General features: G+C 47.3%; 1 protein-coding gene across 1 annotated transcript in view; it reads right to left on the bottom strand.

Annotated features, from left to right (window-relative positions):
* Positions 1-11,290, bottom strand: part of p2rx3b (purinergic receptor P2X, ligand-gated ion channel, 3b) — a 34,779-nt gene extending 23,489 nt beyond the window's left edge. The window contains exons 1-2 of the mRNA XM_059642763.1: positions 10,905-11,290; positions 2,526-2,676 (exon numbers count right to left, since the gene is read on the bottom strand). Coding sequence (XP_059498746.1) covers positions 2,526-2,676; positions 10,905-11,023 — 270 coding nt within the window. The 5' untranslated portion in view covers positions 11,024-11,290. The remainder of the gene's footprint in view (positions 1-2,525; positions 2,677-10,904) is intronic.
* Between the last annotated feature and the right edge of the window lie 11,473 nt (positions 11,291-22,763).

Genomic DNA, 22,763 nt, shown 5'->3' with positions numbered 1-22,763 from the left:
GTGGGTTAGTAAGTTTGCAGATGACACTAAAGTCGGTGGAGTGGTGGACAGTGTGGAAGGATGTTGCAGGTTGCAGGGAGACTTGGATAAAGTGCAGAATTGGGCTGAAAGGTGGTAAATGGAGTTTAATATGGATAAATGTGAGGTGATTCACCTTGGGAAGAATAACAGGAAGGCAGAATACTGGGTCAATGGAAAGATTCTTGGTAGTGTGGATGTGCAGAGGGATCTTGGTGTCCATGTACATAGATCCCTGAAAGTTGCCACCCAGGTTGATAGTGCTGTTAAGAAGGCTTACGGTGTTCAGGTTTTGTTGATAGAGGAATTGAGTTCCGGAGCCGTGATGTCATGCTGCAACTGTACAAAACGCTAGTGTGGCGTCATTTGGAATATTGCACGCAGCTCTGGTCGCCCCATTACAGGAAGGATGTGGAAGCATTGGAAAAGGTGCGGAGGAGATTTACCAGGATGTTGCTTGGTCTGGAGCACAGGCCCTATGAAGAAAGCCTGAGGGACTTGGGTCTGTTCTCATTGGAGAGAAGGAGGCTAAGAGGGGATTTAATAGAGACATACAAGATGATCAGAGGATTAGATAGGGTGGACAGTGAAGTCTTTTTCCAAGGATGATGACGTCGGCTTGTACGAGGGGGCATAGCTACAAATTGAGGGGTGATAGATTTAAGACAGATGTCAGAGGCAGGTTCTTTACTCAGAGAGTGGTAAGGGCGTGGAACACCCTGCCTGCCAATGTAGTTAACTCAGCCACATTCGGGGCATTTAAACAGTCCTTGGATAAGCATATGGATGATGATGGGATAGTGTAGGGGGAGGGGCTTAGATTAGTTCACAGGTTGGCACAACATCGAGGGCTGAAGGGCCTGTTCTGCGCTGTGTTGTTCTATGTTCTATGACAGAGAGAGAGAGAGAGAGAGAAAGGAAGAGAAAGAGAGGGGAAGAATGAGTGTGACAGTGAAAGGGAAAATGGATGGAGAGGAGACAGAGAAAGAGTGAGTGTAAGAGAGACGGTGACAGAGAGAGTAAGACAGTCTGATGAGAAAATGCACATATTGCAGAAAACACCAAGAGAAAAAAATCCCTCCCTCCCTCTCAGACGGCTGTCCCCCTCCGTACAGAGATTTTTCAGGTCACTGCTGATGTTGTGACTGTCATTCCCGAAACTGAAACACTCCCGTCTCTGTAATCTAACTAATCCCCTCCTGACATCCCCCCCTCTCTGAAATCTAACTAATCCCCTTCTGATATCCCCCCTCTCTGTAATCTAACTAATCCCCTCCTGGATACCTCCCCCTCTCTGTAATCTAACTAATCCCCTCCTGACTCCCCCCCTCTGTAATCTAACTAATCCCCTCCTGGATTCCCACCCCTCTCTGTAATCTAACTAATCCCCTCCTGATATCCCCCCTCTCTGTAATCTAACTAATCCCCTCCTGTTATCCCCCATCTGTAATCTAACTAATCCCGTCCTGATATCCCCCCTCTCTGTAATCTAACTAATCCCCTCCTGGATACCTCCCCCTCTCTGTAATCTAACTAATCCCCTCCTGACTCCCCCCCTCTGTAATCTAACTAATCCCCTCCTGGATTCCCACCCCTCTCTGTAATCTAACTAATCCCCTCCTGATATCCCCCCTCTCTGTAATCTAACTAATCCCCTCCTGTTATCCCCCATCTGTAATCTAACTAATCCCGTCCTGATATCCCCCCTCTCTGTAATCTAACTAATCCCCTCCTGGATTCCCCCCTCTCTGTAATCTAACTATTCCCCTCCCGATATCCCCCCTGTAATCTAACTAATCCCGTCCTGATATCCCCCCTCTTTATAATCTAACTGATCCCGTCCTGATATCCCCCCCGCCTCTGTAATCTAACTAATCCCCTCCTGATATCCCTGCCCCGCTCTCTATAATCTAACTGATCCCCTCCTGATATTCCCCCCTGTAATCTTACTAAACCCCTCCTGTTATCACCCCCCCACCCCGTCTGTAATCTAACTGATCCCCTCCTGATATCCCCCTCTCTGTAATCTAACTGATCCCCTCCTGATATCCCCCTCTCTGTAATCTAACTAATCCCCTCCTGATATCCCTGCCCCGCTCTCTATAATCTAACTGATCCCCTCCTGATATTCCCCCCTGTAATCTTACTAAACCCCTCCTGTTATCACCCCCCCACCCCGTCTGTAATCTAACTGATCCCCTCCAGATATCCCCCACCTCCTGTAATCTAACTGATCCCCTCCTGATAGCTGACAGTGGCCCTCAGTGATCAGAAATGGAGTGTGTTGTCCCGGTAGCCGATGGAAACCGCTCTGCTCCATGACACCGTGTTCTCACTGAGCCACTCGCTGAGCTCTGACTGTCGGAGAGAAAGTCTCTGAACGTGAACACCTCCTGCTCTGAACGATTGTGAGGAGGAGATCCCAGGCTCCGTGAAATTCCGCAGCGATGTGAAGGGCCTGTCTGCTCTGAGCCCTGTCAGAGACTGCGCTAAACCGAGCTATTCACCTGTGGAGGAATCACATAGTCCGCCACGTCCATCACTTTCTCAAGTCCATTCGGCAGCTGGGAACGGCCAAAACCTTTCACTTTGGTGATCACCGTGGACTCGATTCTGGTCTCTTTGGTCTGATAAGCTTTCTCATGGATAAACACCCAGCTACAGGCCAAACATAGAGAAGGAGAGAACAGGCGTCACAGAGAAGCTGGAGAGAGCTTTACTCCGTATCTCACCCCGTGCTGTCCCTGACCTGGGAGGGTTTAATGGGGGCAGTGTAGAGCGAGCTTTACACTGTATCTAACCCCATGCTGTCCCTGACCTGGGAGGGCTTGATGGGGGCAGTGTAGAGGGAGTTTTACTCTGTATCTAACCCCGTGCTGTCCCTGACCTGGGAGGGCTTGATGGGGGCAGTGTAGAGAGAGCTTTACACTGTATTTAACCCCGTGCTGTCCCTGACCTGGGAGGGCTTGATGGGGACAGTGTAGAGAGAGCTTTACTCTGTATCTAACCCTGTGCTGTCCCTGACCTGGGAGGGCTTGATGGGGGCAGTGTAGAGAGAGCTTTACTCCGTATTTAACCCTGTGCTGTCCCTGTCCCTGGGCGGGCTTGATGGGGACAGTGTAGAGAGAGCTTTACTCTGTATCTAACCCTGTGCTGTCCCTGACCTGGGAGGGTTTGATCGGGGACAGTGGAGAGGAAGCTTTACTCGGTATCTAACCCTGTGCTGTCCCTATCCCTGGGAGGATTCGATGGGAGGGACAGTGTAGAGGAGGCTTTACTCTGTATCTAATCCCGTGCTGTCCCTGTCCTGGGAGGGTTTAATGGGGACAGTGTAGAGAGAGCTTTACACTGTATCTAACCCAGTGCTGTCCCTGACCTGGGAGGGTTTAATGGAGACAGTGTAAAGAGAGCTTTACACTGTATCTAACCCAGTGCTGTCCCTGTCCTGGGAGGGTTTAATGGGGACAGTGTAGAGAGAGCTTTACACTGTATCTAACCCAGTGCTGTCCCTGACCTGGGAGGGTTTAATGGAGACAGTGTAAAGAGAGCTTTACACTGTATCTAACCCAGTGCTGTCCCTGACCTGGGAGGGTTTAATGCAGACAGCGTAGAGAGAACTTTACACTGTATCTAACCCCGTGCTATCCCTGGCCTGGGAGGGTTTAATGGGGGCAGTGTAGAGAGAGCTTTACACTGCATTTAACCCCGTGCTGTCCCTGACCGGGGAGGGCTTAATGGGGACAGTGTAGAGAGAGCTTTACACTGTATTTAACCCCGTGCTGTCCCTGACCTGGGAGGGCTTAATGGGGACCGTGTAGAGACACTGTATTTAACCCCATGCTGTCCCTGACCTGGAAGGGCTTAATGGGGACAGTGTAGAGGGAGCTTTACTCCGTATTTAACCCCGTGCTGTCCCTGACCTGGGAGGGTTTGATGGGGGGGACAGTGTAGAGGAAGCTTTACTCTGTATCTAACCCTGTGCTGTCCTTCTCCCTGGGTGGGTTTGATGGGGGGCACAATGTACAGGGAGCTTTACTCTGTATCTAACCCTGTGCTGTCCTTCTCCCTGGGTGGGTTTGATGGGGGGCACAATGTACAGGGAGCTTTACTCTGTATCTAACCCTGTGCTGTCCTTCTCCCTGGGTGGGTTGGATGGGGTGGGGGACGGGACACTGTAGACCGAGCTTTACTCTGTATCTAGCCCTGTGCTGTCCCTGTCCCTCAGTGGGTTTGATGGCGGGGGGTGGTCAGTGTAGAGGTAGCTTTACTCTGTATCTCATCCCGTGCTGTATGTATCCTGGGAGTGTTTGCTCAGGGCGGGGGCGGGGAACAATGTAGAGAGAGCTTTACTCTTTCTCTAACCCTGTGCTGTACGTATCCTGGAAGTATTTGTTGTGGGGGGGAGCAATGTAGAGAGAGCTTTACTCTTTATCTATGTGCTTTACTCCATATCCATTGAGAAATGTCGTCATGAGGAATAATGGTTTTAGGGTTTTGGGGATTTGCAGGAATTGAAGCCAGAAGATCAGGAGTGGGGCCCCCTGACCTGACAGGAGGAATTTTCTGGTCTGTGTCCAAGTGGGGTGGCTGGGAATCTGAGCAGGGGGACTGAGCAGGAAGGCAAACAGACAAACAACAGAAATAACAGGAACAGTGATGGAAGACAGGAAGAGTCAAAATCAAAGAGAAGTCAAGGTCCATCATACACTGAAGCCAAGATGATTCATCAGGTTAAATGAAAAGAACAGAATAGAAATTTATTATCATGAGAAATATTTAAAGATTTCTCTGTATTTATGCCTCAAAATAAGTCTCACCATAGCACGTACAACAATGGTAGATGGACCAGTTTTAATGCTTTTTAGCTTAATGCATTAGGCATTCACAATAAAATAGATGTTCACACAACTAAAATAGATCTAAAAAGTTCTGATATCGTTGCAGTGTTGAGCTGGATGAACACAGCAGGCCAGGCAGCATCTGAGGAGCAGGAAAGCTGCTGGATGAACACAGCAGGACAAGCAGCATCAGAGGAGCAGGAAAGCTGCTGGATGAACACAGCAGGACAAGCAGCATCAGAGGAGCAGGAAAGCTGCTGGATGAACACAGCAGGACAAGCAGCATCAGAGGAGCAGGAAAGCTGCTGGATGAACACAGCAGGCCAGGCAGCATCTGAGGAGCAGGAAAGCTGCTGGATGAACACAGCAGGCCGAGCAGCATCAGAGGAGCAGGAAAGCTGCTGGATGAACACAGCAGGACAAGCAGCATCAGAGGAGCAGGAAAGCTGCTGGATGAACACAGCAGGCCAGGCAGCATCTGAGGAGCAGGAAAGCTGCTGGATGAACACAGCAGGCCGAGCAGCATCAGAGGAGCAGGAAGGCTGATGTTTCGGGTCTGGATCATTGTTCAGAAAAAATGAATTTTCTGAAGAAGGGCCCAGACCCGAAACGTCAGTGAAAGGGGTAGGGGAATTCATAAAGGAGACAATTTAATGCATGTGTGAGGAAGGATATTGGCTCAGAACATCAGGAAATGGCAATGACAGACTATGACATGGATACAAGCAGTTTACAGGGAGATATTGTTGGGTAAAGTAATTGGGAAAAATGTTAAGGAATGGAGTGTAATGTGGGATAATGTGAGTTTTGGAAAGACAGAAAGCTAGCTCACAGGGTCAGCAGGGAATCAGGAAGCATCGTGGAATGTCGGCCCTTGTTTTAAGGGGGTTGGAATATGAGAGAAGGGAAGTCTTACTGCAGCTGTACAAGGTGCTGGGGAGACCACATCTGGAACACTGTGAGCAGGTTAGGTCCCCTTATTTAATGAATGATTGCATTTCAGTGGAGGTAGTTCAGAGAAGGTTCACTGGGATGATCTCTGCGATGGAGGGACTGTCTTCTAAGCAAAGGTTAAACAGGTTGGGACCGTGCTCACTGGAGGTTAAAGGAATGAGAAGGGATCTCATTGAAATATATGGGATTGTTAAGGGGCTTCACGGGGACAATGCTGAGAAGGTGTTCCCCAACCCCCCCCGCCACCCCCCGTGGGATGGTCTGGGACCAGAGAGCACAGTCTCAGAATGGCGGGGGGGAACCAGTTTCAGACTGAGATGAGGAGGAATTTCTTCTCTCAGAGGATTGGGAGTCTTTGGAACTCCTTACCACAGAGAGCTGTTGGGGGGGTGGGGGGGAGAGTCCTTGCGGATATTCAAGGCGGAGAGAGAGAGAGAGAGACAGAGATTCTTAACCATTCGAGGAATCAAGGGCAGGAAAGTGAATGTGAGGGATGCGAGATCAGCCACGATCATATGGAGTAGGGAACCAGGCTTGAGGGGCCGAATGGCCTCCTCCTGTTTCTAGTTCTGATGGTTATATGAAATCTGCCTGGGAGGAGATCAGAAAACCCAAGGGGCGGAAACCAACGCTGTGCGGGGTCTCCAGCCCCCAGGCAGTGGAGCAGATGTAAGGGAAGGTGTTAAATAAGGAAGCAGAGAGGCAAGGAATAAGAGGGCCGGCGGTTATCCTGGGTCAGTGTAATTTATATATCAATTGGAGAAACTAAACAGCATGGGACATATGGAGACTAGTCGTGCAATCTGCATGTGATAGTTGTATTAGACTGATTAACTGAGGAAACAGCCAGAAAACAGGCTTTTCCAGACCAGCAACTGTGCAATGGGAAAGGTTGCTTGAACAAACTGTTGTGTGCAGCCCAATGGGGAGGAGTGACCAAAAGATGATAGAATTCTTCATTAAAATGGAGAGAGAAAGCCAAAACTAGAGTCCAGAATCTAAATAAAGGAAACTTTGAAGGTACGAGCTGCAAATTGGCAAGGATGGATTGGGGAAAGTTATTAAATACATAATGGTTCACCATTAAAAAACATGTGCATGGATTATAACAAATATTCAATACTTCCTGGGGCAAAAGTCACAGAGGAATAGTCAGTCAACCATCACATGTAAAACTAAAACAGGGATAGTGTTGGATCCAAAGAGGACATGTACAAAATTGCCAGAAAAAATCAGCAAGCCTGAGGACTGGGAGCATTTTAGAATTCAGCAAAATACTCCATCAAGAGGGGGAAAACAGAGTAAAGATAAAATTTCAAGGATCATAGAAACCTCAATAAAACATTCTATAAATATGTGAATGAAAAAGGATTAGTGAGGACACATCAAAGCCCCTTACAGTCAGATCTCAGGGAAATTATAGATTCATAGAGCTGTACAGCACGGAAACAGACCCTTTCGTTCAACTCATCCATGCTGACCAGATATCCCAAATTAATCTAGTCCCATTTGCCAGCATTTGGCCCATATCCCTCTAATCCCTTCCTATTCATGTCCCCATCCAGATGCCTTTTAAATGCTGTAACTGTACCAGCCTCCACCACTTCCTCTGGCAGCTCATTCCATACACGCACCACCCTCTGTGTGAAAATGTTGTCCCTTAGGTCCCTTTTAAATCTTCCCCCTCTCACCTTAAACCAAGGCCCCTCTAGTTTTGGATTTCCCCTACCCTCAGGAAAAGACTTTGACTACCTACCGTCTCCATGCCCCTCATGATTTTATAAGCCTCTGTAAGGCCACCACTCAGCCTCTGGCGCTCCAGGGAAAATAGCCCCAGTCTATTCAGCCTCTCCCAGTATCTCAAACCCTCCAACCCCGGCAACATCCTTGTAAATCTTTTCTGAATCCTTTCAAGTTTCACAACATCTTTCCTGTAGCAGGGAGACCAGAATTCCACACAGTATTCCATAAGTGGCCCTCACCAATGTCCTGTACAGCCCCAACATGACCCTCCCAACTCCATATACTCAATGCACTGACCAATAAAGGCAAGCGCACCAAAAAACCCCTTCACCGCCCTGTCTACCGCAAATCCACTTTCCAGGAACTATGAACCTGCATTCCAAGGTTTCTCTGTTCAGCAACACTCCCCAGGACCTTACCGTGAAGTGTGTAAGTCCTGCCCTGATTTGCCTTTCCAAAATGCAGCACCTGACATTTATCTAAATTAAACTCCATCTGCCACTCCTGGGCCCATTGGCCCATCTGATCATGGTCCTGTTGTCCTCCGGGGGAACCTTCTTTGCTGTCCAATTTTGATGTCATCTGCAAACCTATGATCCCTACATTACACATTTCTAACAGGGGACAAAGAAAGGCAGATGAATTGAACATTTTGGTTCTGTCTTCAGAAAAGCATTCAGAAAAATCCTCACAGAAACATTAAGTAACTAAGTAAAGGACTAGAATTGAAGGAAAATTAGAATTGGTAAGAAAATGCTGCTGGAGAGATGAATGAGTTAAAGGCTGATAAATCTCCAGCGCCTGATAACCTACAGCCCAGAGTACTCAGGGGAGTGGCCCTGGAAGGATGGGGTACATCAGTTTCATGTTCCAAGATTCAATGGAGACTGGAGCGGACCCTACAGATTGAAGGGTAGCAAATGTAACCCCAAGGTTTAAAAAAGAAGTGGAAATAAAGCAGATAATTACAGAGCAATTAGTTTAACATCAGTAACAGGCAAATTTCTGGACTCTGTTATGAAAAAGAGGATAACTGACCATTTGGAAAGCATGTGCAGATTGGCCAAAGACAGTTCGGGTTTCTGAAAGGCAGATCACACGTAATGAACTTCTGGTGTTTCAGGGGAAATGTAACTACTGGAATAGATAAGGGGGAAGCAGCGGATGGAGGGAATTTGGATTTTCAAAAGGTTTGTGATGATGTCCCTCATAAGCGATTCCAGGGAAATGTTAAAGCACATGGGATTGGGAGGAATGTATGGATTAGGAATGGTCTGACAGACAGGAAACAGTGAGTGTGGGAATAAATGCTACAAAGGCAGAAACTGCAGGAGAAAGTCAGCATGCCTGGCAGCATCTGTGGGGGAAAAAGAAGGCAGAGTGAACATTTTGGGTCCTTCTTTAGAACTGATCATGGCTCAGAAAGGGTGGTTGGAATGGGGCGAATGGGGTTGGGGGCTACGGTCCGGGGCAGGGGGAGACACAGAGAGAGTGCAGTGAATGGGCAGAGAAAGGAATGAGGAACGGCCAGCCTGAAAGCATCACTACCTGCTCATGGGGACGGACAAAGGGCTGACAATGGGTGTGTGTTGTAGCAGACCATGTGGTAACAAGGCCTGGTGTGTGAGGATCAGGGTAAGGACATGGGAGAAGGTCCGTCAAGCCCTAACATTGTTGAGCTCAGTATTGAGTCTGGAGGGCTGCAGGGTCCCCAGGCAGAGAATGAGGTGTTGTTCCTCCAGCTCGCCCCAGGCTTCGCTGGTACACTGCAGCAAGAGATGCTGGTCGCGGAATGGGGTGGTGTGTTAAAGTGGCAGGCAACTGGGAGCTCAGGGTCTTCATTGCTTGGAATAAATAGGTGTTTTCTCCTTCTGAGTGGCAGGCAGTGACGGGTGGGATACAGAAGTGCTATTCCCTGGCTGTTCCTTATGCTGACCTGGATAGGGGGAACCATGGACAGCATTTCCAAATCTGATGATGACACAGCAGGATTGTGAGGACGACTTAAGGAGCCTTCGAGATGATTCAGGCAAGCTGAGCGTGTGAGCAAACACAGCACAAATGTGGCTTAATGTGTAGTACAACACTGGATGTGATGGTGTGTATATTCTCTAATAACACACCCCCGTGGGTTACTGCGAAAATAATGCTGTGAATGTTGTGGTGGAGGGAACAGGCGCTACAGAAATGGAAGTGATCAGGAGCTACTGCAATGAGAAATATGCCTGCAGTGAAGTGAGCAGGCGCTAGAACAATGAAAGCATGCCTGCGATGGAGTGAGCAGGCTCCACGAGATGAAACTGTGACAGTGTCAGCCCATGCTAAAATCACCAAAGTGTGCCTGTGAAGGAGAGAGCAGAGGCTACAGCATTGAAAGTGCATCTGTGATACAATGACCAGGCACTACTGACCGAGTGACCGGGTACTGCAGCAATGAAAGTGTGTCTGCGGTGGATGGGGCAGGCGCTACAGCAATGAAAGTGTGTCTGTGGTGGATGGAGCAGGCGTTACAGCAATGAAAGTGTGTCTGCGGTGGATGGGGCAGGCGTTACAGCAATGAAAGTGTGTCTGTGGTGGATGGAGCAGGCACTACAGCAATGACAGTGTGTCTGCGGTGGATGGGGCAGGCACTACAGCAATAAAAGTATGTCTGTGGTGGAGGGAGCAGGCGCTACAGTAATGAAAGTGTGTCTGCGGTGGATGGAGCAGGCGCTACAGCAATGAAAGTGTGTCTGCGGTAGAGGGAGCAGGCGCTACGGCAATGAAAATGTGTCTGCGGCAGAGGGAGCAGGCGCTACAGCAATGAAAATGTGTCTGCAGTGGATGGAGCAGGTGCTACAGCAATGACAGTGTGTCTGCAGTGGATGGAGCAGGCGCTACAGTAATGAAAGTGTGTCTGTGGTGGAGGGAGCAGGCGCTACAGTAATGAAAGTGTGTCTGCGGTGGATGGAGCAGGCGCTACAGCAATGAAAGTGTGTCTGCGGTAGAGGGAGCAGGCGCTACGGCAATGAAAATGTGTCTGCGGCAGAGGGAGCAGGCGCTACAGCAATGAAAGTGTGTCTGCGGTGGATGGGGCAGGCACTACAGCAATGAAAGTGTGTCTGCGGTGGATGGGGCAGGCGCTACAGCAATGAAAGTGTATCTGCGGCAGAGGGAGCAGGTGCTACGGCAATGAAAGTGTATCTGCGGCAGAGGGAGCAGGCGCTACGGCAATGAAAATGTGTCTGCGGCAGAGGGAGCAGGCGCTGCAGCAATGAAAGTGTGTCTGCGGTGGATGGAGCAGGCGCTGCAGCAATGAAAGTGTGTCTGCAGTGGATGGAGCAGGCGCTACAGCAATGAAAGTGCACTTACCCGATGAAGTAGGTGATTATAAGAAGCTGCATTATTCGGTTAATGATGCCCACAGTCCAGCTTTTGACAACCACTGATTTCGGAGTCTCATAAGTGAAAAAGTCCTCAATGAAACCCATCGTCGCCCGGGGTGGGGAGTGTGTCCGAGCAGAGGGGAGGAAGGAGAAATGGGGAGCGAAAGTGAGAGAGAGAGAGAGTGAGCAAGGTGGAGATGAAAGGTTGGAGAGACGCTGAGGGACAGAGATAGAAAGAGATACTGAGACACGGGAAAGGGTGAGAGTGGGGGACAGTTCGAAGGGAATAGGGAGGGAGAGAGAGAACGATGGAGAGGAAAGACAGACAGAGAGGCAGCGCTTGGAGATGCCTTTGGCTCTAAGCACTCGCTCCCAGATCTGATCCGATGGACTGGGATCCCACAAATCCAATTTACTCACAAATGGACTGTGCGATTTAACAGCTTCCTCTCTGTGGGCACCAACATCTATAATTAAATAGGTTGAAAGCCTGCTTGTAATCACTCCCTCCACCCTCCCCGTTCCTTAGACATTTCTCTGAGCTAACTGCAGAGAATTCTCCTGGGGGGTCCACTACTCTACATGCTGGAAGTGGAACTAGGGGAGATCAGGGGATTATAATACTCAAACACTCAGCCAAGCCCAGCCTCAGCACTGCAACTACCTTTCCCCCACACCCTCCACTCCCCTACCCTCAAGGTCCTCAAACACTACCCTCACACTCACTGCCTCTTTTTAAAGCAATACCCCCACCTCTCTCTCTACCCCCCACCACACTCACCTCCGTCTCACTCTCTCTGTCTCTTTCTCATTCTCTCTCTCTTCCCCTGACTTTCTCCTTCTGTGTATCACTCTCTCTCTGTCCATCTCTCTCCCTCACCCCCTCTTTTTCTCTCTGTGTCTCTGTTTCTCTCCCCGTCTCTTTCTGTCTCTCTCCCTCTTGCTCCCTGTCTTCCTTTGTCTCACTCTCTCTCTCTCTCTCTCACTCTCTGTGTCTCTCTCACTCCTCTTTCATTTTCTATCTCTCCGTCCCCATCCTTGATTCCAACTGATTGATGCAGGTAAAATGTTGAAATAGCATTTGGACAGGTACATGCATATGAAGAGTTTAGAGGAATGTGAGCAAATGGGATAGTTCAGATTGAGGTATCTGATCAACACAGGACAGTTGAACTGAAGAGTCTGTTTTCATTGCATATGACTCTGACTCTATCACTCTATAAATTTCTCTCTCTCTCTCTCTTACACCCCCTCTCTCTCTCCTTCTCTCTCTGTCTCTCTCCGACTTTCTGTCTCAGTCTCTAGTTTTCTGTCTGTATGCCTCTATCTGTCTTTCTCTCTCTGTATTTTTACCCTCTTCCTGATTCTATCTGCGAGCCTCTCGCTCCCTCTCCTTGGCTCTATATCTCTCTGTCTCTGTGTCTTTCCCTTTCTCTCACACTCTCTCGCTCTCTCTCATGCTGCCTATTTCCGTCTGTCTCTTCCTTTCTCTCCATCTTTCTATCTCAGACTTTCTGACACTCTCACCCTATCTCTCCTTTTCTCTGTCTCTCTTTCTGTCAATCTGTCTCGATCTACCTCTTTCTGTTTCTCCCCCTCCACTGCCTCTGTCTCTCTGTCTGTGTCTCTCTCTCTCTCTCACCATTTCTCTCTCTCACTCACTCTCTCTGTCTTTCTCTCAGTGTCTCTATCTATCTTTCTCTGTGTCTCTGCCTCTCTCCTAGAGATTGTGGTTCACAAGGAGGGGGTGTTAGTAATTCTGGAGTGTGTGAAAATAGATAAGTCCCCTGGGCTGGATGGGATTTATCCTAGGATTCTCTGGGAAGCTAGGGAGGAGATTGCAGAGCCTTTGGCTTTGGTCTTTATGTTGTCATTGTTTAAAGGAATAGTGCCAGAAGGCTGGAGGATAGCAAATGTTGGCCCCTTGTTCAAGAAAGGGAGTAGAGGAAACCCTGGTAATTATAGACCAGTGAGCCTTACTTCGGTTGTGGGAAAAGTGTTGGAAAGGATTATAAGAGAGAGGATTTATAATCATCTAGAAAGGTATAATTTGATTAGTCAACACGGTTTTGTGAAGGGTAGGTCATGCCTTACAAACCTTACCGAGTTCTTTGAGAAGGTGACCAAACAGGTAGATGAGGGTAAAGCGGTTGATGTGCTGTATATGGATTTCAGTAAAGCATTTGATAAGGTTGTCCACGGTAGGCTATTGCAGAAAACACAGAGGCATGGGTTTGAGGGTGATTTAGTGGTTTGGATCAGACATTGGCTTGCTGGAAGAAGACAGAGGCTGGTGGTTGATGGGAAGTGTTCATCCTGCAGTTCAGTTACTAGTGGTGTACCACAGGGATCTGTTTTGGGGCCAGTGCTGTTTGTCATTTTTATATATGACCTGGATGAGGGCGTAGAAGGATGGGTTAGTAAATTTGCAGATGATACTGAAGTCGGTGGAGTTGTGGATAGTGCAGACGGATGTTGCAGGTTATTGAGGGACATGGATAAGCTGCAGAGCTGGCCTGAGAGGTGGCAAATGGAGTTTAATGTGGAACTGTGTGAGGTGATTCACTTTGGAAGGAGTAACAGGAATACAGAGTACTGGGCTAATGGTAAGATTCTTGGTAGTGTGGATGAGCAGAGAGATCTCGGTGTCCATGTGCATAGATCCCTGAAAGTTGCCACCCAGGTTGATAGGGTTGTTAAGAAGGCATACGGTGTGTTAAGTTTTATTGCCCTCAACCAGGTCATTTATAAAAATAACAAACAGCAGTGGCCCCAAAACAGATCCTTGCGGTATACCACTAGTAACTGAACTCCAGGATGAACATTCCTCATCAACTACCACCCTCTGTCTTCTTCCAGCTCGCCAATTTCTGATCCAAACCTCTAAATCACCCTCAATCCCATGCCTCCGTATTTTCTGCAACAGCTTACCATGGCGAACCTTATCAAACGTTTTACTGAAAACCATATACACCACATCAAAAGCTTTACCCTCATCTACCTGTTTGGTCACCTTCTCAAAGAATTCAGTAAGGTTTGTGAGGCACGACAGTGTGTTAGGTTTTATTAATAGAGGGATTGGGTTTCGGAGCCATGAGGTCATGTTGCAGCTGTACAAAACTCTGGTGCGGCCGCACTTGTAATATTGTGTTCAGTTCTGGTCGCCGCATTACAGGAAGGATGTGGAAGCATTGGGAATGGTGCACAGGAGATTACCAGGATGTTGCCTGGTATGGAGGGAAGGCGTTATGAGGAAAGGCTGAGGGACTTGAGGCTGTTTTCGTTAGAGAGAAGAAGGTTAAGAGGTGACCTAATAGAGACTTACAACATGATCAGAGAGTTAGATAGGGTGGGCAGTGAGAGACTTTTTCCTCAGATGAAGATGGCTCGCATGAGGAGACATAGGTTTAAATTGAGGGGTGATAGATATAGGACAAATGTCAGAGGTAGGTTCTTTACTCAGAGAGTAGCAAGGGCGTGGAATAATCTGCCTGTAACGGAGGTAGACTCGTCAAGTTTAAGGGCATTTAAATAGTCATTAGGTAAATGAAGAGAGAGTCTGTGAGTCCGTGTGTGTCTGTGTGTGTGTCCGTGTGTGTGTCCGTGTGTGTGTGTCCGTGTGTGTGTCCATGTGTGTCCGTGTGTCTGTGTCCGTGTGTGTGTGTCTGTGTGCGTGCGTGTGTGTCCGTGTGTGTCCGTGTGTCTGTGTCCGTGTGTGTGTGTCTGTGTGTGTGCGTGTGTGTCCATGTGTGTCCGTGTGTGTGTGTGTCCGTGTGTGTGTGTGTCTGTGTGTGTCCGTGTGTGTGTCCGTGTGTGTGTGTCCGTGTGTTTGTCCGTGTGTGTCCGTGTGTGTGTGTCCGTGTGTGTGTCCGTGTGTGTCCGTGTGTCTGTGTCCGTGTGTGTGTGTGTCCGTGTGTGTGTGTCCGTGTGTGTGTCCGTGTGTCTGTGTCCGTGTGTGTGTGTCCGTGTGTGTGTGCGTAGGGAAGAGAGAGAAAGTGTGTGTGCATTTGCGTGTGTGTGTGTGTGTGTGTGTGTGTGTGTGTGTGAGTATGAGTGTGCGCAAGGGAAATACAGGGCAGAATTGGGCAATACGTTCTCGAATAGGGACAGGGATATCCTGGCTGATAGCTCTCCACATCCCCCAACTCTCTCTCTCTCTTTGTCTCTGTCTAACACGGTGATCAGGAGCAGAAAGCCTGGCTGTATTCTCCTAACTCCAATTATGTAAATGATTTGGATGTGAACAAAGCAAGTGGTCAGTAAGTTTACAAATGACTCTAAAATTGGAGATGTAGTGGGAAGGGAAGAAGGTTTCCTCAGAGTACAACAGGACCATGATCAGATGGGCCAATGGGTCGAGGAGTGGCAGATGGAGTTTAATTCAGATAAATGTGAAGTGCTGCATTTTGGGAAGGCACATCAGGGCAGGACGTATACACTTAACGGTAAGGTCCTGGGGAGTATTGCTGAACAAAGAGACTTTGGAACGCAGGTTCATAGTTCCTTGAAAGTGGAGTCACAGGTAGACAGGATAGTGAAGATGGTGTTTGGGACACTTGCCTTTATTGGTCAGTGCATTGAGTAGAGGGAGTTGGGAGGGTCATGTTGCAGCTGTTCAGGACATTGGTTAGGGCCACTTTTGGAACACTGCGTGCAATCCTGGTCTCCCTGCTGTAGGAAGGATGGTGTGAGACTTGAAAGGGTTCAGAAAAGATTTACAGGGATGTTGCCAGGGTTGGAGGGTTTGAGCTACAGGGAGAGGCTGAATAGACTGGGGCTATTTTCCCTGGAGCGCCAGAGGCTGAGGGGTGACCTTATAGAGGTTTATAAAATCATGAGGGGCATGGAGATGGTGACTAGACAAGGTCTTTCCCCCAGGGTAGGGGAGTCCAAAACTAGAGGGGCATAGGTTTATGGTGAGAGGGGAAAGATTTAAAAGGGACCTGAGGAGTAACTATTTCACACAGAGGGTGATGCATGTATGGAATGAGCTGCCAGAGGAAGTGGTGGGGGCTGGAATAGTTACAGCATTTAAAAGGCATCAGGATGGGTACATGGATAGGAAGGGTTTAGAGGGATATGGGCCAAATGCTGGCAAATGGGACTAGATTAATTTCGGATAGCTTGTCGGCATGGACAAGTTGGACTGAAGGTTCAGTTTCCGTGCTGTACAGTTATAGTAATTCAGAGCAGGAACTCTGGCTGATTTCCCGCTATCTCAGTTCCTGTATAGTCTCAGTTTACACAGAGAGAAGTTGATTGCAGCTCACAGACTGTTAGCGGAGAGATCTAATTTGAGCAATAGAGAATGAAAGAGCAGATATCTTTGGGGAACGGGTGGATGAATCTGGAGGAAATCATGTTGTGTTGGAGAGAGTGGCTGTATGAAGTAGATTGTGGAATTCTGCAGTCATTAACTGAGAACGGGTGTTCCAGAGAGAGTCAGAATGATACCACTAATGTCTCGTCAGAGAAGCAAATACAATTGGTCTCTCCAAAGACAAGCTCGCTAATGGCACCACAATTTAATCACTGAGATTTAGTCAAGTGGACCAGCGTAACCATTCCATTTAACCCATATGGAGAATCAAATCCAAATAACCCAGAATATAAGGAGGGCACACAACCTATCAAAGATGAGCAACAAAGTAACACTCCCTCGCAACTCCGCTCAGATACACCCGAAATCACTATTACAGGGCTGTTCCTTCACACTCGCTCTCACACACACCGAAATCACTATTACAGGGCTGTTCCTTCACACTCGCTCTCACACACACCGAAATCACTATTACAGGGCTGTTCCTTCACACTCGCTTTCTCGCACACCAAAATGACTATCACAGGGCTGTTCCTTCACACTCGCTCTCACACACACCAAAATCACTATTACAGGGCTGTTCCTTCACACTCGCTCTCTCACACACCAAAATCACTATTACAGGGCTGTTCATTCACACTCGCTCTCTTACACACCAAAATCACTATTATAGGGCTGTTCCTTCACACTCACTTTCTCACACACACTGAAATCACTATTACAGGGGTGTTCCCTCATACTCGTTCTCTCACACACTGAAATCACTATTACAGAGCTGTTCCCTCACAACTCCGCTCAGATACACCCAAAATCACTATTACAGGGCTGTTCCTTCACACTCGCTCTCTTGCACACCAAAATGACTATTACAGGGCTGTTCCTTCACACTCGCTCTCACACACACCAAAATCACTATTACAGGGCTGTTCCTTCACACTCGCTCTCTCACACACTGAAATCATTATTACAGGGCTGATCCTTCACACTCGCTCTCTCACACACACTGAAATCACAATTATAGGGCTGTTCATTCACACTCGCTCTCTCACAAACACTGAAATTCCTATTACAGGGGTGTTCCTTCACACTCTCTCTCTCACACACCAAAATCACTATTACAGGGGTGTTCCCTCACCATCGGGCTCACACACACTGTAATCACTATTACAGGCGTGTCCCTTCAGAGCCAACCTTCCATCCATGAGATCCATTTACATGGCTCACTGTCGTGTAAATTTGGCCAACATTATCAATGACCCATCGAACCCCGGTAATGATCTCCTACAACCTCTTCCCTCAGGCAGAGCGACAGAAACCTGAACACACTCACCTGCAGGTTCAGGAACTGCTTCTTCCCTGCTGTTGAGGAATGGACTCCAGCCTCAAATAACGCTGAACTTGCTAACGGTGATCCTGCCTGATACACACCCTGTGCAATGTATCCTGTGTGCCTCTGTCTAACCTTTATTTTCACCCTATGATCTGTGCGTCCTTGCTTACAATGATCTGCCTGCATGGCTCAGAAATAAAGATTTTCACTGTACTCCGGTGCACGCGGCAATAAATAAATCAATCCAATCAAATCAAATCTTTTTCCTCTTTTCTTCAAAAGTTCAATGCTGCACCTTCACTGTGTCAATAGTACAGGCAATTCTCCATAGTTATCCCACATGTGTCACTACCCATCTAAAGGAACAGGTGAGACTGGCATGTTTCTGTAACTGCCCTTCAGCAGAGAAGCTATTCAGGTCAGTTCTCATTTTGATCTGATGTGATTTATTGCAGCCTCATGCACCTAAGTACAGTGAAAAAATTTGTTTTGTGAACAGTGCCAACAGATCACAGCTAACAAAGACATACAGATCATTGATAACACAGTCTGGAGCTGGATGAACACAACAAGCCAGACAGCATCAGAAGAGGAGGGAAGCTGACTTTTTGCGTTGGGACCCTTCAGAAAAAGAAAGACTCTTCTGAAGAAGGGACCCAACCCGAAACATCAGCTTTTCTGCTCCTCTGATGCTGCCTGGCCTGCTGTGTTCATCCAGCTCCAGACTGTGTTATCTCTGACTCCAGCATCAGTACTTCTTACTATCTCATACAGATCATGAGGGTACTTAGACAGATTGAGGCAGTCAGGTTACACCGCACAGGAGGTACACAGAGCAGGATAAACAGTAGATTTGAAATGAAAATCCATTCAGCAGTTTACTAACGGTGGGGAAGAAGCTGTTCTTGAATCTGACAGGGGTGCGTATGTTTAAATTTCTGTATCGTCTGCCTGACAGAAGGAGTTGGAAGAGATTATAACCAGGGTGGGAGGGATCTTTGATGATGTTGGCAACAATCCTGCAGCAGCAAGCCCACCTTCTGTAGCTCCTTACAGCCCTGGGCAGAGCAGTTGCCATACCAGGCCATTATGCACCCAGGCAGGATGCTTTCAATGGTGCACCCAGGACAGATTGTTGGTTATGGTCAATCGGAGGAACCTGATACTCCCCACCCAGGCGTTGTGTGTGTGTGAGTGTGTGTGAGTGTGTGTGTGTGTGTGTGTGTGTGTGTGTGTGTGTGTGTGTGTGTGTGTGTGTGTGTGTGTTTGTAGTTTAAAGGTGCACACTCACATACACACACACCCAGGTGTAGATAGGGGCGTGTTCTCCACTCCACTTCCTATAGTCAACGATCAGCTCTTTAGTTTTACTGACATTGAGAGAGAGGCTGTTCCCATCACACTATGTCACCAAGCCCTCTATCTCCTTTCTGTGCTCTGACTTGTCGTTGTTTGATATTCATTCTACCAGGCTGGGATTGTCAGTCAAATTGTCGATGGCATTTGTTCAGATGAAATTTGGCCATGCAATGATGCAGACACAAAGTACAATATTAACAGGAATGGAAAACATCTCAATGTTTTGTAAAATCCTTCCTTACAGGGCAAAATAAAACAAAGATTTCTATCTACAAAATGTAACTGGAACTGTACATCTTTAAACTACAAACACACACACACACACAGGCACACGCTTGCACACACACATACACGCACACACTCACACACACACAGGCGCACACTCGCACACCCACACACGCACACAGATACACACTCGCACACACTCGCGTGCACACACTCGCGTGCACACACACACACACACACACACATACACACTCACACACACACATACATACACACACACACTCACTCTCTCTCTCACACACACACACACACTTGCAGAAATAAGGCAAATAGAAGGCGGCATGCAAGATGCATGGGAAAATATAAGAAGGAAGACAACATTCTGAAGATCTAAAACTCAGGCCTCAATGTTGTGTTAACATTTCTATCACAGATCTTTGGATTTTATCAACAAGAGACATAGGGACATAGAGTTATAGAGATATACAATGTGGAAACAGACCCTTCAGTCTAACTTATCCATGCAACCAGATATCCTAAAAAAAATCTAGTCCCACTTTCCGGCATTTAGCCCCTATCCCTCTAAACCTTTCCTATCCATGTCCCCATCCTGATGCCTTTTAAATGCTGTAACTGTACCAGCCCCCACCGCTTCCTCTGGCAGCTCATTCCATACACGCACCACTCTCTGTGTGAAAGTTGACCATTAGGTCCCTTTTAAATCTTTCCCCCCTCACCTTAAACTTATGCCCCTCTAGTTTTGGATTCCCCTACCCTGGGGGAAATGACCTTCACTACTCACCCTATCCATGCCTCTCATGATTTGATAAACTTCTATAGGTGTTACCCTTCAGCCCCTGATACACCAGGGAAAAGAGCCTGAGACTATTTAGCCTCTCCCTATAGATCAAACACTCCCACCCTAGCAACATCCTTGAAAATCTTTTTCTGAACCTTTTCAAATTTCACAACATCCATCCAATAACAACCTTCATTGCCCTCATCAATCCTATTGGTCACTTCTTCAGAAAACTCAGTCAAGTGAATGAGACATGATTTCCTGCACACAAAGCCGTGTTGACTATCCCTGATCAGTCCTTGTCTTTCCAAATCTTGTCCCTCAGGACCTGCCCACCACTGATGTCAGTCCCCGGATTTTCCTTTACACCTTTCTCAAATAATGACAGCACATCTGCCAAACTCCAGACTTCCAGCACGTCAGCTGTGGCTATCGATGATACAAATATCTCAGCAAGGGGACCAGAAATCTCTTCCCTTGCTTCCCAAATAGTTTTAAGGTACACCTGATCAGGTCCCAGGGATTTATCCAACTTTGTGCATTTTAAGACACCCAGCACTCCTCTTCTGTAACATGAACATTTTTCAAGATATCACTATTTATTTCCCCAAGTTCTCTATCTTCCATTTCCCTCTCCACAGTAAACACTGATGCCAAATACTTGTTTACTATCTCCCCCAGGTCCTATAGTTCCACACATAGGCAACCTTGCTGATCTTTAAGGGGCCCTATTCTCTCCCCAGTTACCCTTTAGTCCCTAATGTATTTGTAGAATCCCTTTGGGTTCTCCTTAACTCTATTTGTCAAAGATATTTCATGTCCCCTTTCTTTCTCCTCCTGACTTCCGTCTAGGCTATACACCAACTGCCTTAATACTCTTCTTGGGATTCACTCAATCTCTACTGTCTATACCTGACATATGCTTCCTTCTTATTCTTGGCCAAACCCTCTCTCATCATTCAGCATTCCCTACCAGCCTTGCCCTTCAGGCTAACAGGAACATACTGAATCTGGATTCTCATTGTCTCATTTTTGAACTCTTCAATTTTCCAGCCGACACTTTACCTGCGAAGATCCGCTCGCCAATCAACTTTAAGTTCTTGCCTCATATCTTCAAAAGTGGCCTTCCTCCAATTTAAAATGTTAGCTCCAGTCTACCATTTTCCATCACTATTTTACAATACTGGCCACAAAATGCTCCCCCACTGACACCTCAGTCACTTGTTCTGCCTTATTTCCCAGGAGTAGGTCACATTTTGCCCCTTCTGTAGTAGGTACGTCCACATACTGAATCAAAATATTTTCTTGTACACACTGAAATTCCTCTCCATCCAAGCCCTTAACGCTATGGCAGTCCCAGACAATGTTGGAAAGTTAAAATCCCCCACCATTACCACCCTAGTTTCTAATGGAAAACTGAAATCTCCTTACAAACGTGTTTCTCAATTTCCTGCTGATTGTAGGGGGGGGGGTTAACAGTAAAATCCCAATAAGATGATCATCCATTTCCTCTTTCTCAGTTCCAACCAAATATCTTCCCTGGACATATTCCGAGGAATATCCTCCCTAAATATAGCCGTAATGTCATCCCTAATCAAAAATGCCACTCCCCCTCCTCTCTTGACCCCCTTTCTATCCCTCCTATAGCATTGTACCCAGGAACATTAAAATGCCAGTCCTGTCCATCCCTGAGCCATGTCTCTGTAATTGTTATGATATCCCAGTCTCACGTTCCTAACCTTGCCCTGAGTTCATCTGCCTTACCTGTTAGGCCTCTCACATTGAAATAAATGCAGCTTAATTTATCATCCTACCTCATTCTCTGCTTTGTTCCTGCCTGCCCTGAACTGTTTGACTAATTCCTTTTCACAAATGCACCAGTCTCAGACTGATCTCTTTTCTCACTATCTTGCTGGGTCCCACACCTCCCCCTAGTGTAAATCCTTCTGAACAGCTCTAGCAAATCTCCCCACCAGTGTATCAGTCCCTCTCCAATTCTATTGCAATCCATCCTTCTTATACTGGCCACTTCGATCCCAGAATAGACTCCAATGATCCAAAAATGTGAATCCTTCTCCCCTGAACAAGGTCCTCAGCCACGCATTCATCTGCTCTGTCCTTGCACCCCTGCCCTCACTAGCTCGTGGCACCAGGATTAACCCAGATATGATGACCTTCACCAGAAATGACAGCAAACTTAAAGTTTGGGAGAATTTTACAATTCAGGAAAAGAGAACTAAAGGTTTGGTCAAGAAGATAAAAATAAAGTCTGAGAGTGAAATTGCAGGAACGTACAAACTGACTGTAAAAGGCTTCTATAAATACATGAAGAGAACAAGATCAGTTCCACACCAGGGAAATTATAATGGGAAAACGAAAGCGGCAGAAGAATTGAACATGGTCTAGTTTTGTCTTAACCTAAGACAGGATGCATAACCTCCCAGAAATGTGAGGGAACCAAGTGAGACAGTGGAATTCAGGGATATTGTGTTCCGTAAGAAACACAAACAGAAGTTGTTGGTCAGCTGTGATCCTCGTAAATAGCACAGAAGTCCCGAAGGACTGAATGGCCTCTTCCTGTTCCTATTTTTGATGGTGTTATGAATCACTGGACAGTGACCAGGAGCAGAAGTAGTGACCATAAAAGACAGAAGAGTACGGTCTAAGCCTGAAACGTCAGCTTTTGTGCTCCTGAGATGCTGCTTGGCCTGCTGTGTTCATCCAGCTCCACACTTTGTTATCGAAGAGTACAGTACACTCGGTTCTGCTATAACAGTTGCATTCCAGCGCAACGTGGCGCTATAGAAATAAT

Source organism: Stegostoma tigrinum, chromosome 46, assembly GCF_030684315.1.
Source record: "Stegostoma tigrinum isolate sSteTig4 chromosome 46, sSteTig4.hap1, whole genome shotgun sequence".
Classification (NCBI taxonomy): Eukaryota; Metazoa; Chordata; class Chondrichthyes; order Orectolobiformes; family Stegostomatidae; genus Stegostoma; species Stegostoma tigrinum.
The sequence above is the reverse complement of the archived record's forward strand: the minus strand, read 5'-3'. Positions and strand labels throughout refer to the sequence as shown.